The sequence below is a fragment of the Psittacula echo genome (genome assembly GCF_963264785.1).
Source record: "Psittacula echo genome assembly, chromosome: 21".
In the NCBI taxonomy this organism is placed as follows: Eukaryota; Metazoa; Chordata; class Aves; order Psittaciformes; family Psittacidae; genus Psittacula; species Psittacula echo.
The window spans coordinates 2836707-2850638 of record NC_137757.1 but is presented as its reverse complement, the minus strand read 5'-3'; the positions used below and the strand labels follow the sequence as shown (position 1 = coordinate 2850638).

General features: G+C 48.1%; 2 protein-coding genes across 2 annotated transcripts; one reads left to right on the top strand and one right to left on the bottom strand.

The window, feature by feature from the left end:
- Positions 1-2205: 2205 nt before the first annotated feature.
- LOC308228884 (zinc finger and BTB domain-containing protein 8A-like) lies at positions 2206-6091 on the top strand (the record flags this gene model as incomplete). The annotated part of the gene is made up of 3 exons (XM_080632499.1): positions 2206-3163; positions 4384-4553; positions 5765-6091. Exons 1-3 carry the CDS (start codon positions 2218-2220, stop codon positions 6089-6091), a joined length of 1443 nt encoding a protein of 480 aa, XP_080488625.1. The 5' UTR covers positions 2206-2217.
- Positions 6092-7165: 1074 nt separating this feature from the next.
- ZBTB8OS (zinc finger and BTB domain containing 8 opposite strand) lies at positions 7166-13875 on the bottom strand. The gene is made up of 8 exons (XM_080632466.1): positions 13671-13875; positions 12329-12514; positions 10935-10959; positions 10252-10373; positions 9956-10038; positions 9521-9573; positions 9234-9270; positions 7166-8814 (listed from the first exon to the last, which is right to left on the bottom strand). The coding sequence occupies exons 2-8, from the start codon at positions 12414-12416 to the stop codon at positions 8728-8730; spliced, it is 495 nt and encodes a 164-aa protein (XP_080488592.1). The 5' UTR covers positions 12417-12514; positions 13671-13875; the 3' UTR covers positions 7166-8727.
- Positions 13876-13932: the final 57 nt, after the last annotated feature.

Here is a 13932-nt window from a genome sequence, read left to right as displayed (position 1 = left end):
TGATGATCTTAAAGGTCTTTTCCAACCTAGACAATTCCATGATTCTTTTTGCTTGGCTTGTGTTTATTGTTGCATTCACAAATCCACCATCCAGAGCGAAGACACAGATTCATGGTCTTCTGGTTAGTGTCTCACCTTTAACTATCTTATTTCCTGACAACTGTCTTGCCATCCTTTCAAAGGCTGAACCATTGAGTTCAAAACCATTTCTCTTTCCTCCTTTTCAGGTATTTCTTTTCAGGAATTCTACCTGCCACATAAACCTGTGCAGTGATGGTGTAATTTGATAAACTAAGAAAAGCTGATAATACTATTTAGTTAAATCTTTTATATGCTGTTTTAACTTAAAAGTACTCCCACACTGGAGTTAGTTTAACTTTTTATCATGTCTAATTCTTGAAGTGCAAAGGAGTCTCATTTGGTGCATCGAGACTTTTAAACAACACAGAACAAATAACTTTGTAAGGAAAACTTAGGGAGGACCAACAGGAACAAGATTTCTGTATCTTGGCTTTGCTCTTGTAGTGAATGAAACCTTAGTGAGGTTCTCTGCTGAACTGTGAGCTGACACTTTCTACTATACAAATGGGAACTGTTCGTTCTGTGTTCTGAGCAGGCATTGAGAGGACTGACCTGCAGAGGTTCCTTCTCAAAATTATTCAAAGATCTTGTGGAGCAAGATGTGAAGTGTTCCGTCTTTTAACAGGCACAAGATGGAAAGTGTCTTGTCTAACGGGCATGCTGATTTGATTTTCCACACAGAAGAAACAAAAAGGACAGTCTGTCACTGCACTTCCACTTGCAGTACTTTGCTTTAGGATTAGCTCAGTTGTTTGAATACAGAACTTCCCGTTATAACCCGCTCCTTTATCGAATCCTGTACCATATCCTACAAGACACAAGGACAGAGGTTTCCCATTCAGGTCATACCTTCCTTCCCCATACACAGATATCTGGACTGGGCTTTTCCAGCAACACCGCACTGTCTGCGGGAGGCAATGGCTTCCCGGGCGGCGAGTGGGTGCGGGGCGAGGCGAGCAGCCCCGGCTGCGGGCGGGCGGGCGGAGGCAGCCGCTGGACTGCGCCTGCAATCGGTGCGTTGCCCCTTTAACTGTGTCCCCGGCCCTCGGGCGTCTCTGTCCAACGCCCACGTCAGCAAATACCTTTTGTTTCTCTCCCGTTCGGGCTCTCGGGGCCGCGGGACCTGCGCGTCGCCTCCAGCCACCGCCAGCCCCGCCGCGAGGCCGGGATCCCGCTCCCCTTGGATCAGCGGCAGCCGCCCGCAGGACCCGCCCGGTGAGTGGCGGTTGTGCTGTGCACCGACAGCACGGACTGGCCGTCGGGCTGAAGGCGGCGGGGAGCGAGCTCCGCTGCGGGGGCGGCTCCGGGCTCCTCGGGCTGAGGTTTCCGTGCACGGCGGCCCCGCGGAGCCGATCGTGGTTCGGGCTGCGCGGCGTCCTCGGCGGGCGCCATTTGCAGCCCCGGGCGCGGCTGGAGGGAACCGGGCGCGACAACAAAGGGCTGCGCGGGAGCGGGCGGCGGGGCGCGGCGGGAGGGGCGCCGGCAGCGCGGGGACGCTGCGGCCAACCTGGGCGGCCGCGACTCGGGACACGCCGGGCGCCCGGCACCGGGTGGCGGGCGGCGGAGCGGCGGGGAGCGGCAGCCGAGGCTCCGGTACCGCGGGCGGCTCCGGGCTGCACGCCCAGCCCAGCGCAGCCCTGCCCAGCCCAGCCCGGCTCGGCGGAGGGCAGCGCTTACTCTTCCCGAGCACCGGCGGCGGCGGGCGCTGCGGTGCCCGCGGTAGGAACGGCCCCGCGCAGCCACCAGGCGCCTCCGCGCCTCGGCGGACGGGTCCGGCGGCGCCGGGCGGCCGAGGGCTGAGCGGCCAATGCGGCCGAGCGGGCGGGTGAGTGACGGGGGCCTCCGCCAATGCCGGACGAGCCCGGGCTGGGAGGGCTGCGCCCGCTGGAGCGCCGCTGCCTCCGCGATGCGTTGTGACGGAGGGTGAGCCCGCAGCGCCCAGTCCCGGCCAGGAGGCTCCGGTAGGCAACCGTCTGCCGAGGCGGGTTTTCACCTCTGGACATCGGTAGCACGTACGATATTCACGTTTTTAAACACAGACCCATCTCTTTAATAACAGTATTCAGCCCAGCCAGTTTAGATTGTCACGGGTTCCCTTGTTTTTCCTTTAGAACAAGCCTTTAGCTCCCCGCGGGCATGGAGATTTCCTCCCATCAGTTTCACCTCCTGGAGCAGCTCAACGAACAGCGGAAGCAGGACTTATTCTGTGACTGCGATATCCTGGTGGAGGGGAAGGTCTTCAAAGCACATCGCAATGTGCTTTTTGCCAGCAGTGGCTATTTCAAGATGCTGCTCTCTCAGAGCTCAAAGGAGACGAGCCAGCCGACTGTAGCCACATTCGAGGTCTTCTCCCCAGAGACGTTTATGGTTATCCTGGACTTTGTGTACTCAGGCATATTGGCATTAACTGGTCAGAATGTGATCGAGGTCATGTCTGCTGCCAGCTATCTGCAGATGACAGATATCCTGAATGTCTGTAAGACGTTCATTAAGTCCTCCCTGGACATTAATGAGAAGGAGAAGGATCGTTACCTCGGCCTTTCAGCCAAAAGCACAAACAGTGACCCTGCCCGTCCCACCCTGTATCGCTCGAGGAGGAAAGCAAAGAGCAACCCCCGGCGCTCCTGCTCCCTCCCGGATGATAAGGCTGCTGCAGCGAATGAGAACTCGTGGAGCAGCTGCCTGTCCCCACAGGTGATCCTGCAGCGCACAGAAACACAGCTCTCCAAGAGAGGCAGAAAGCCAGGCTCGACAAGGAGACGCCGCAAGCACCTCGGCCTGGCCCAGAGCCGCGACTTTGCGCAGTATAAACCCACCAAGGCTGAGAGGGCTGGTGGCACCGGCAGTGCCTCGGACACCGGCCACATCTCCTGTGTGAGAGAGGAGGCTGAATTTGATGCTGAGAATGATGTTGACCGTGATTATGGGTGTCATGATGGATCGGACACGGTGCCGAAGAGGTGGTCTGTTGCTCATCTGGAACAAGAGCTGTCAAGGACGCCTGAGTTCGTGGAATTTAAGGCAGAGGAACTATACACCTCAATGCCCAAGATTTTAGGAGTAATGAGTACTTGGAATGAAGGTAAAATATACAGTTTTGCAAAGTTTGTCTTTATTTAGAAGAATTCAAATGATCTTTGGAAGAGAGTTTGTATGGCTGCATGAAAACCCAAACGATGCCTAGACTTGCAGATCGGTTAACTCCTCGATTGTAGCACCTGAGACTTTAGAGCCAGAGCAGAGCATGAGAATTGGAACCAGAGAGCTTGACCCAGGTGTTCCATGAAATGAGAGCAATGTGTGGCACATTATCTGGACACAGGTGGCGGTTAATGAAGCTTCATGAGCTGTAGCTGACCTGGGGACCTGAATTTCTCCTGTGACATCCCCAATGCCTGGCAGAGATGGAGGCATTCAGCCTAAATCCAGCCCTGGGCTGTCACAGCAGTGGGTCCTGTCCTTGACAGGATGCTGCATTCCCTCACAGACCAAACCAGCTCACACTTCACAACAGTTTGGCCATGCTACATAAAGCACCTGACTGACAGCATACGCCCCAAATAAATACACCTGTATTTCATTACAATTGTGTATTTTTAAGACTGTGTGCATCCTACTATATTAAATAGAGGTTAGAATGTCCAAGCTGTGAAGGGTTAGCTGATGGGACAGTCAGATATGATGACTATAGATAACAGCTGTGTAGTTATGATCATCTGTACCTCTAAAGAATAGCCTGACTAAGGAAACACTCTGAAATGGCCATTTAATGAGCTCCATAAGAAATACTGGCTTTGGGAGATGATATTTGGGGATGTTTCTAATTTAGTGACAGACCAAAGGGAAAATTAATTGGAGAATCACAGAATTATTTGCATTGGAAGGGACCTTAAAGCTCGTCCAGCTCCAACCCCTGCCACAGGCAGGGACCCCTTCCACTGGAGCAGCTTGCTCCAAGCCCCTGTGTCCAACCTGGCCTTGAACACTGCCAGGGATGGGGCAGCCACAGCTTCTCTGGGCACCCTGGGCCAGCGCCTCAGCACCCTCACGGGGAAGAGCTTCTGCCTAAGAGCTCATCTCAATCTCCCCTTTGGCAGGTTAAAGCCATTCCCCTTGGCCTGTCCCTACAGACTCTTGTCCAAAGCCCCTCTTCAGCTTTCTTACAGCTTCTTTAGGCACTGGAAGCTGCTCTGAGGTTTCCCTGGAGCCTTCTCTTCTCCAGGCTGAACATGACTTACCTATTTAAACTGAAAAGCAACCAAATTACTACACAAAGAATGACTCCATGTTTCTCTGTCCCAGATGACCTACCTCGGATGCGCTTCAAATGCCCGTTCTGCACGCACACGGTGAAACGCCGCGCGGACCTGAAGCGGCACCTTCGCTGTCACACGGGGGAGCGTCCGTATCCTTGCGACGTGTGCGGAAAAAGGTTCACCCGACTGGAGCATCTACGGAACCACTTCCAAACGGTACGGCACCTCTGTCGGAATCTGGCCTGGAAAACCCACAAGGTTTCATTGCTACCGGCTGCTCAGCCATAGATTCATAGAATAGTTAGGGTTGGAAAGGACCTTAAGATCATCAAGTTCCAACCCCCCTGCCATGGGCAGGGACAACTCACACTAAACCATGTCACCCAAGGCTTGATCCAACCTGGCCTTGAATACCAGCAGGGATGGAGCATTCACAACTTCCCTGGGCAACCCATTCCAGTGTCTCACCATCCTTACAGTAAAGAACTTCCTCCTTAGATCCAATCTAAACTTCCCCTGGTTAAGTTTGAACCTGTTACCCCTTGTCCTATCACTACAGTCCCTAATGAATAGTCCATCCCCAGCATCCTTATAGCCCCCCTTCAGACACTGGAAGGATGCTCTGAGGTCTCCACGCAGCTTCTCTTCTCCAGGCAGAACAGCCCCAACTTTCTCAGCCTGTCTCCATACAGGAGGTGCTCCAGCCCCTGCTCATCCTCATGGCCTCCTCTGGACTTGTTCCAACAGTTCCATGTCCTTTTTATGCTGAGGACACCAGAACTGCACACAATGCTCCAAGTGAGGTCTCACGAGAGCAGAGCACAGGGGCAGGATCACCTCCTCCGACCTGCTGGTCACGCTCCTCTTGATGCAGCCCAGGATACGGTTGCTTTCTGGGCTGCGAGCGCACACTGCAGCTGGCTCATGTTCATTTTCTCATCGGCCAACACCCCCAGATCCTTCTCCGCAGGGCTGCTCTGAATCTCTTCTCTGCCCAACCTGTAGCTGTGCCTGGGTTGCTGCGACCCAGGTGTAGGACCTTGCACTTGGCATGGTTAAACTTCATAAGGCTGGCATCAGCCCACCTCACAAGCGTGTCGAGGTCCCTCTGGATGGCATCCCTTCCCTCCAGCGTATCAACCGAACCACACAACTTGGTGTCATCGGCAAACTTGCTGAGGGCGCACTCAATCCCACTGTCCATGTCACCGACAAAGAGGTTGAACAAGGAAGTTTCCAGACCTAATCCCAGGAAGACTGCACCTCAACTTTAATGATTTGTTATTTAAATTGGCAAATTTAATTTTCAATTTAATTTTTAAAAAAATGATTTGATTAATATTCTTTTTCTGAAAACCAAAAGTAAATTAAAAAAATAAACGTTTTTTGGCTAATTGCTGACCTTTTCCGATTTTACATCTCTTTAGATACATCAAGCTGGCAAACTGATCTGCAGGAAGTGCAAGCGTCACGTGACTGAGCTAACAGGATGTGTGGTTCAGCAAGGAACAAGGCGCTACAGACTGTGCCACAAGTGTCTGGCAGAGGCCAATTCTGACAGCATTCCGGAGGATTTAGGTGCAGAACATTCCCCCATCTCCTCAGCGGGAAACAAACGTCCCAAGTGGGCTCTGGAGAAGGAACAGAAATCGGATGAAGGGACAATGGAGGAACCGTATAATCTGGTTGTTCGCCACGTTAACGACGATGTGCCAGGGGAGGAAGATGAAAAGGTGAAACCAAACCTGAGGTAGATCTATTTGTTCCTGTTGTGGTCAAGATTAAATTACTCGTGTCCTACCAACTAATGCTGGGTTATTACTTTCATTAAAATGAAATATTGCTCCAATTCTAATACAAGGAGCAAAATACAGCCTATGAACGAGTTGGTCTCTACTTACAGACATGCAACAGTGAACTGCCTCTAAATATCAACCAGAGAGTACTTACGGGTTTAGATTTCATCTCAGAGCTCCTTCTGATAATGGAAGTGAACAGGGCGTTCAGTGAGCGTGCTGCCAGCTGAAACCTGTCACTGCCACAGCTGTGTGAGTGGAACCAGGCGAATTCGAGGTCTGGTTTATAGTAAGTATTTAACGAATATTAAAAAAAGAAGTGACTAACACTTAGTTAATTTTGAGTGTTTTTCTAGCAAATTCCTGTCACCGCATCTGAAAGCACAGCACTTCACTGTACTCAGTTCGTGACTGATGGTGTCCACTGGGCATCTCAGCACTTGTACAAAGTTAAACTTTAACTATATTGATTTCTCGATCTCGAGGGCTGGCCATGAGGAACGGACTCTCCTCAGCCCCCGGCCCGGCCGCCCCTCAGCCTCTGTGGAGAACAAAGCCACCGCAACTCGACGCTTGATTGGCTCATCCCAGTCGCCTGACCCCGAGCCAGCCAATGAGGTGTCAAAGCCAGCGCTGAGAGGTGGTAGCGGCACTCTGCTGGCCTGAGGGGAGCCGGCCGCGGCCGCCATGGCACTCTCGGCCCAGCGGGCTCGGGCTCTTGGCCATGCTGAGGGAACGCCTGGGCCCATCCCTCCCAGCAGCACCCACAGGTGGGTCCAGCCCTCGCTCTTCCTCCCCAGCAGCACTGCGTGCTACAGAGGGTATATATGGAGAGCCTTAGGGCTCCTCCTGAGGAGAGACCCCCGGTAGCCCCTGCAGTGTGAATATCGTCCTTATTTTTGTGTTATCAAATAGGCATATTATTATCTTTATTTGCAGAAAAGTCAGCTCACCTCAGCAGAGAGCAAAGTACTTGGTTGATTGGTGTTAAAACTCCACTGGCCAAAATTATCCACATACAAATCATTGATGGTTCCAGTCCAAGTTTTATTTCAGCATTGAAGCTTTCTAGAAATACACAAGGGGTTTTAGGCCTTAATCTCCACAATATGGGAATAAAACCATGTCTGTTTAAATGACTTTCTAACAAAACAAAGATGAGACACTACCTTGAGGGCAGGCACTTGCAGCACTCACACTGAAAGAGGAGCGCAGCCTGACACACTGCTCACCTTTAATACTCGTTTGCCATCCCGTGATTTAAAATAAAGCACTCATTTAATCATTTGTGATTAATTTTGATGCAGTGAAGTCCATAAGCCTTTGACATGAAGATTGTCTGTGTTGTCCATTCTAAAGATAGGGAAGCTGATCCAAACCATCTGCTTTTTAACACAATCAAGTTTCACCATAGTTGGAGTGAACCCCTTGCAAATGTGGAGCATCCCTTTCAGTAATGGCAGCAAAGCTGCTTACTTCTTAGTAATAACAGCAAGCTAATACTTGCCATTAGGATTCCATGTATGTATGTATTAGTATCCCGTATGAAGACAGGCTGAGAAAGTTGGGGCTGTTCTGCCTGGAGAAGAGAAGGCTGCGTGGAGACCTCATAGCAGCCTTCCAGTATCTGAAGGGGGCTATAAAGATGCTGGGAGGGACTCTTCATTAGGGACTGTAGTGATAGGACAAGGGGTAACGGGTTCAAACTTAAACAGGGAAGGTTTAGATTGGATATAAGGAAGAAATTCTTTACTGTAAGGGTGGTGAGGCACTGGAATGGGTTGCCCAGGGAAGTTGTGAATGCTCCATCCCTGGCGGTGTTCAAGGCCAGGTTGGACAGAGCCTTGAGCGACATGGTTTAGTGTGAGTTGTCCCTGCCCACGGCAGGGGGGTTGGAACTGGATGATCTTAAGGTCCTTTCCAACCCTAACTATTCTATGAGTCTATGTATACAGTCACATGCTTTAGCATTTCATGTGGGAATTTATTTACAGCAATTCAGCACCACCTGCTGGCATGACTTTGGTTGAAGGTAGAGGTGTGGTGGGTTGGATTTCCATCAGTATAGCTGAACTGCCCTTTGAATTGTCCGAAATTTGTCTACATTAACTCTGACCCACTGCAAGGGGTTTGGACTCTCTGTATAAAACATGGAGGAGAGATCGCACCTCAGAATCTGAACATTTAAATCTACAAATGAAATCATGTAGTTGAACAGATCTGCCACCCTACAAAAAGGCAGTATTTTAGCTAGCAGCTCCACTAATTTCTCTATTTGGTTTATACAGCACATAAGACATGCGTCAGCCTTAAAAGCTGACTACCAGCATTCCTGAGAGGCTCTCAAACGCTGTAATTCTCCCTCTTCTTCTCAACATCCCCCCAAACCCTGTCTTGTTCTTATTTTTCCTGGCATGCAGGTATTTCTCTGTCTCACCATCCTCAAGTCAAAACACAGGCTGACATTCCCCACAATTACTCCCTTCAATTTGTGGCTTTAGTTGGCTAATTCCTTTGTTACTTCCACAGCATTAGAGTTTAAGAGGCTTTTGCCAGCCAATGACAAGTATTCACTGGACCACGCTTTTCTTGCTTTAAATATCAATGATGACAAAGACTTCTGGCTTTTCATCTTCACAGATCTGCATGGCCGAGTAAGTTATGGCTTTGACCTCTGTGCCCTAGAGAAAGAAGACACAAAAGCATGGATATTCTAAATGACATCCCATGCAGCAGTTCATATCAGTACTCAGCATTTATCACCTTCTATAAATGCTATCCAGTTTAATAGCTTTTCCTCCCAAAAAAGCTGTAGAGGTTCTTGCTCTGATGAGCAAGAAAGTTGGCACACTAATGCAAGGGCTTGGCCAGGCCAAATAGTGAATAAGTAACTTTTCCCTTGCTTTATTGCCTCTTGAATAGTACAAATTCCTCCTCTTACAGAACATGAATATTTCCCATGCCAATACTTAAGTTTACTGCCTTGCTACCACTCAGATGTGAGCAGATCTCTGGCGAACTTGGAGGTCTGCTTTAAAAGACACCACATCTCCACATCCCACCCATAAAACGTCAAAGATGTATGGATGAACCTGCATACCTGAGGGTGTTTGGGTAAAGAGAACTCTTCTCCCCACCTTTAAAGGCAAAAAGAAGAGAAGTGGTTGGAATTTGGGTAATATTTACTAAATGTTGTAATTAGTTTCATTGATGAGCATAGGACAGCGAGATTTTCATTTCAAGCCTCAAAGGAAGAAGCCCACAGTCCACCCTTTAGAAATCATCAGTGAACTCCAGCACATCACAGCACTGCAGAGTGTTAGTCTGAAGGCAATATGCATGTTTTCAGGAACCATATTCATTACACAAGTCATCATTTAAGCTCACCCAATTGATCTTATTTTGAATTGCATTCGGTCAATGTAAAGCACTTTCACCTCCTGCAGAGAAAGTGAGAGGAGAAACATGTCAGTATCACCTTCAGCCTTCAGGCCCAAATTCTCAGTAAATCCCATTTACAAGGGTTATATTCCTCTGTTTAGATGGAATCTGAAGCAGCCTCAAAGAGATACATTGCTACTTGGAACATGAAGGCAGCAGAGCTATGTAACAGCAGCTCTGTAATAGCAAACTGGTGTTTGTGGTAATGAAGCTTAACACTTTGCTTCCAAAGTCTTTCTGCCCTGGTGTTTTCAATTCTCCATGTGTTGTGCTGAAGTGATCTCTTGTGTCCCTTTTTCTCCTAAAGCAACACTGAATTCAGAGCTGGTATTATCAGAGAATAGCCTCAATCTACAGATGGAAAAAGATCAGAACACTTACCCTGGGTATAAAAAACTCATTAGCACTGAATTTATACAGCCACTCATCCAAGAAGTGGAAGAGAAGAGACAACATGTCATGGCCTGCAGGGTTGAAGCAGAGAGGACTGTCAGTTGACTCCTGGCAAGAATGCCCAAATGTTTTTAAGACTACACATCAGGTGTCCTGTTTCTGCTCTATCAGAAGATTCACATTAGTGATGCTTAAGTAGATTCTAATTAACTGCAACAACACTACATGTAAAACTCTGGTACCTTTCTCCCCCCAGGTTCATAGAGTTCCAATGAAGCATTTACCTTCTGCCTCCACCTCCACTGTATCCACAGGTTCCACAGTCTCTGTATCAGTCATGTAGCCAAACATGGCCATAACACACTGCTCAAAGGCCTCTTCCAAAGTGTCTCCCCAGGCATGTAGCCTAAAAAGACATGGGATAATTTACCAGACTGTAACAAGAAAAGAAATCCCAAAGTAATGTGCAGGTGAGCTATCAGAACATGGGAATTAATGCAGAGCAAGGGAATGAACAAAAATACTTGCTTTGCTATACCTATGCATTTGGGCAGATTACAGACAGTTTCTGAGAAGAGTTTCTTGGGAAAATATGGAAAAGAAATGTTATCAGACCTCAAGAAAGTTCTTTTCTGATATGGTTAATTATGTCTATAAAAGTGAACTACTCAGAAGAAATTTGGTTTAAAAGAAAAATACTAAAAGGAGATTTCAAAAGACATATCCAATCAACAGAGCCTTAATCAGGAATGCTACAATTCCTTAACCATAGCAATATTCCAATAGAGAGGAAACCAAACTCGATTCAGTGCTCCCAAATGCAAAACCAAAATTGACCATCAAAACCCCCAGAGTGTGTAATTTCATAGTTCCATAAAGTGTACATCTGCAACCAGACTTCCACAGTTACTCCGGACTTAAAGCAGTAGAAATATCCAACTGTCCTATTGAGAAACCCCATACTTACTGCACATCTGCTGTGTGATCCAGGTCTGAGGAGGAAAGAAAAGGAGAAAGCATGAGATCACCAAACATAGTTAAAAATGAGGATTAAAACCCCCCAGAAAATCAAATCCTGTTGTTAGAACTTTTTACATTCATTTCCAGATGTGAAATGGGAATTACCTATTTTGAAGTAGATGAGAAAAAGCACAGGTAGAATCTTGTATTATTTCCGCCAAGCAGAAAACCAGTGCTTAATGTAATGATGCCAGTGCCCTTTGTGTGCAGCACTGTGTGCAAAGGATGGCTCTTGTAGCACAACAGGCTTCTACATGTTAACTGCAAGAAAAGGGAACTTTAACCAGGAGTAAAGAGGCTTTGCTGAAGTTTGCAGGTCTGGAAGTTATTCATGCAGAGGATGAGATTTGCAAATATTTCCAGCTCAGTGAAGAAATTTAACTGTCCACACCCAAAAAACACCCATTATGCAAAGAGGAGACCTTAGAAACATACAAAATAGAAGGCAGTCTTCACTATAAAGGTGGGATTAACATCATCAAGTTTTACATGACATCATTTATGTTCACTCAGATGAATGAAAGAAATACAACATTACCCCAGGTTGACAGAAACAGAGCTAACTTGGCATGTAAAATTCATGCCACACCATGATCGCTGACTGAAAGGTTCTTCTGATGCTGGTTAGATCCTTCACACACTATTAATGGATTCTCAACAACGGTCTCTAAAGCAAACAAATTCCAGGGGATGTAAAAGAAGAATAAAACCTCTTCCAGTTATGGAAGCAGCGTGACTATTGTAATACGTCACTGTATTTCTGCACTGCTATCAGAGATCTGAACGCATCCTAAAAATACATATTCTAACAGCAACAGACACTGTCCCTCCAGACAGACACCACTGAAATAGAAAGTACTCAGACACTGAATGGGCTCCTGCCTTAAGCCAGCCCTTGGGCTACCACCCACTGGCTTGACACATTCTTAGAAGACATTCCAGGGGTGGGAAAAGGGAGAGATAATGATCTTGAAGTAATGCATGTAGGAGGGAAAATACCCCAAACAACACCAACACCCTCTTGAATGACTCTTCCTAGATGAGATTAGAGAAATGTCCTCCCTTGCTAAGGAACAGCTTGAAAGGGGAAAGTTTTCAAGGTGAGACTTAACTCATTTATTTTTATCATGCTTTCTTTAGCACCCGTTAACAAGAAAGGCATTTATTTGTGATAAACAGTAAATCTCTCACTTCTATTAATTCAGCTCCAGATGCATCCCACAGTCTAAACACACACAACACCGGCATGTTAAGAAACCCCACGTGTGCCTAAAAAGCAGACCCTGCTGTTTTCCCTCCCCTCCCTCCCTCTCGCGATCACACTGTCACATGGACACTCACATTCATACTTCTTGTTGAGTGGTGGGTATTTGGCTTTGATCGCCTTCTGCTCCTCAGTCAGGTTGTAGTCCCTCTCATCAGCTGCCATCGCTGCGGGGCTGGAGTCACGCTCCTCACTTCCTGGTGCAAGGAAACATGGCCCCAGCCAGCAGCGCTTCAATCCTGCCTCACTTCCTGATGCTGCTGCTGCAGAGAAGGGAGAACGGCCGCTCAGTTTGGTTCTTCACTTGGTAGCAGATCGGTAATGCCTCTACACAGGCTCAAGTATTCAAACCAAGATCCTAACGCATGGTGTTCAGTTGTTTGCTCTCAAACCTGTCGCTGGGGGAAGCTCAGATTCAGCTCTCCACCACTTGTTAGTTATGTTCAGGCACAGTCCCTCCAGAAACCACATTTCTTCCTCCTGGTTCTGTACACCACCAAGCATTTCACTCATCCTCAAGAGAAGTGATAATGAAACATAACTAAACATCATTTTTCGTCAGGGAAACAGCTAAAGTCTAGCTTTCTCTCAGGACAGATCTTACATTTAACCCTTCAAACCTAGAAGCAGGTGCATGGCAAATACAACTGTTGCACAAGTGTTGGAGTTTTCCTGTGCTCCTTTCCTTGCAGAACACATTTGTGGTTTTAAGTGAAAACCCAACCATGATGAACTTCATCAAATCCCCATTTAAAAGTCTCATTCTCAGGCCAGATCTTAGTTGCTGTTTCATGCAAGCTTTCATTTGTAAATCTAACAGATACAAAGTAGAGAACCTGATTAACTTGAGGCTCGCTAATTCTCCTCTGATTCCCAGATATAATAACTGTTCTACTTCATTCTTTTTGGTGTACTCTTAAGCTTTATCCACAGCTGAGCTCAGGACTTCCCCAAATAATGCAAATGACAGATTTATAGATAACACATAGCATCAAGTCTGCTTTTAATCAGGAGCGGTGCTTATTCTGAGGCTCAGAAATGACTGCAGAGGATTTCCAGTTTCTGTTTTCAGGTAAACATCTAGGTACCTCACAAAGAGAAGCCTGAAATGGAGACGCCAGTGCTCCTCTTGGGTAATAAACGCACGTTTATCAGTAATAAGCACATTTTGATTTTAAACCTTTTAAATCTTGACTGTGGACAGTTGGATCCACGACCAGCCACCCCAGGTTACCCACAGCAGGCCGGTCAGAACCAGCCACATCCCAAGGAGCTCACTACTCCACTGAAGCAGCGACAGGAAAGGAAGCTATTAGTGATTACAGACAATTAATAACGCAAAAGCAGGTTGAGGATACTCCGAAGCGCCTGGGCAGCCCTGTGGGGAGGGAGGGCCAGGCCTCGGCCCCACACACGCACCGATCTGGTCCGGTCCGGTACCAACACGGTCTGTCTACGGCTGTGGTGACCGGAGAAAGCCGCTGCAGCAGCCACGGCCCTTTACGGCTCCTTGACCCGGTTCCCTCCCCAGGCACCGTCCCTCAGCGCGGGGCGCTGCCGCTTTAAGAGCGACTGAGGCCCCTCCGGAAAATGGCGGCTCCCAGGGGAGCGTCCACAGCACCCAGCCGCCTCCCACGTGACCGCCGGGCGCGCTCTCTTGCCCCGTGTCCCCGCCCCTTGC

What these genes read in the sequence shown, in the direction of transcription:
- ZBTB8OS (XM_080632466.1), bottom strand. Translation starts at nt 12,416, where the DNA reads ATGGCAGCTGATGAGAGGGACTACAACCTGACTGAGGAGCAGAAGGCG. An exon ending in GATCACACAGCAGATGTGCA is followed by an intron (nt 10,374 to 10,934) that starts GTAAGTATGGGG and finishes ATGTCTTTTTAG; the next exon opens with GCTACATGCCTGGGGAGACA. An exon ending in AGTGGAGGTGGAGGCAGAAG is followed by an intron (nt 10,039 to 10,251) that starts GTAAATGCTTCA and finishes TCAACCCTGCAG; the next exon opens with GCCATGACATGTTGTCTCTT.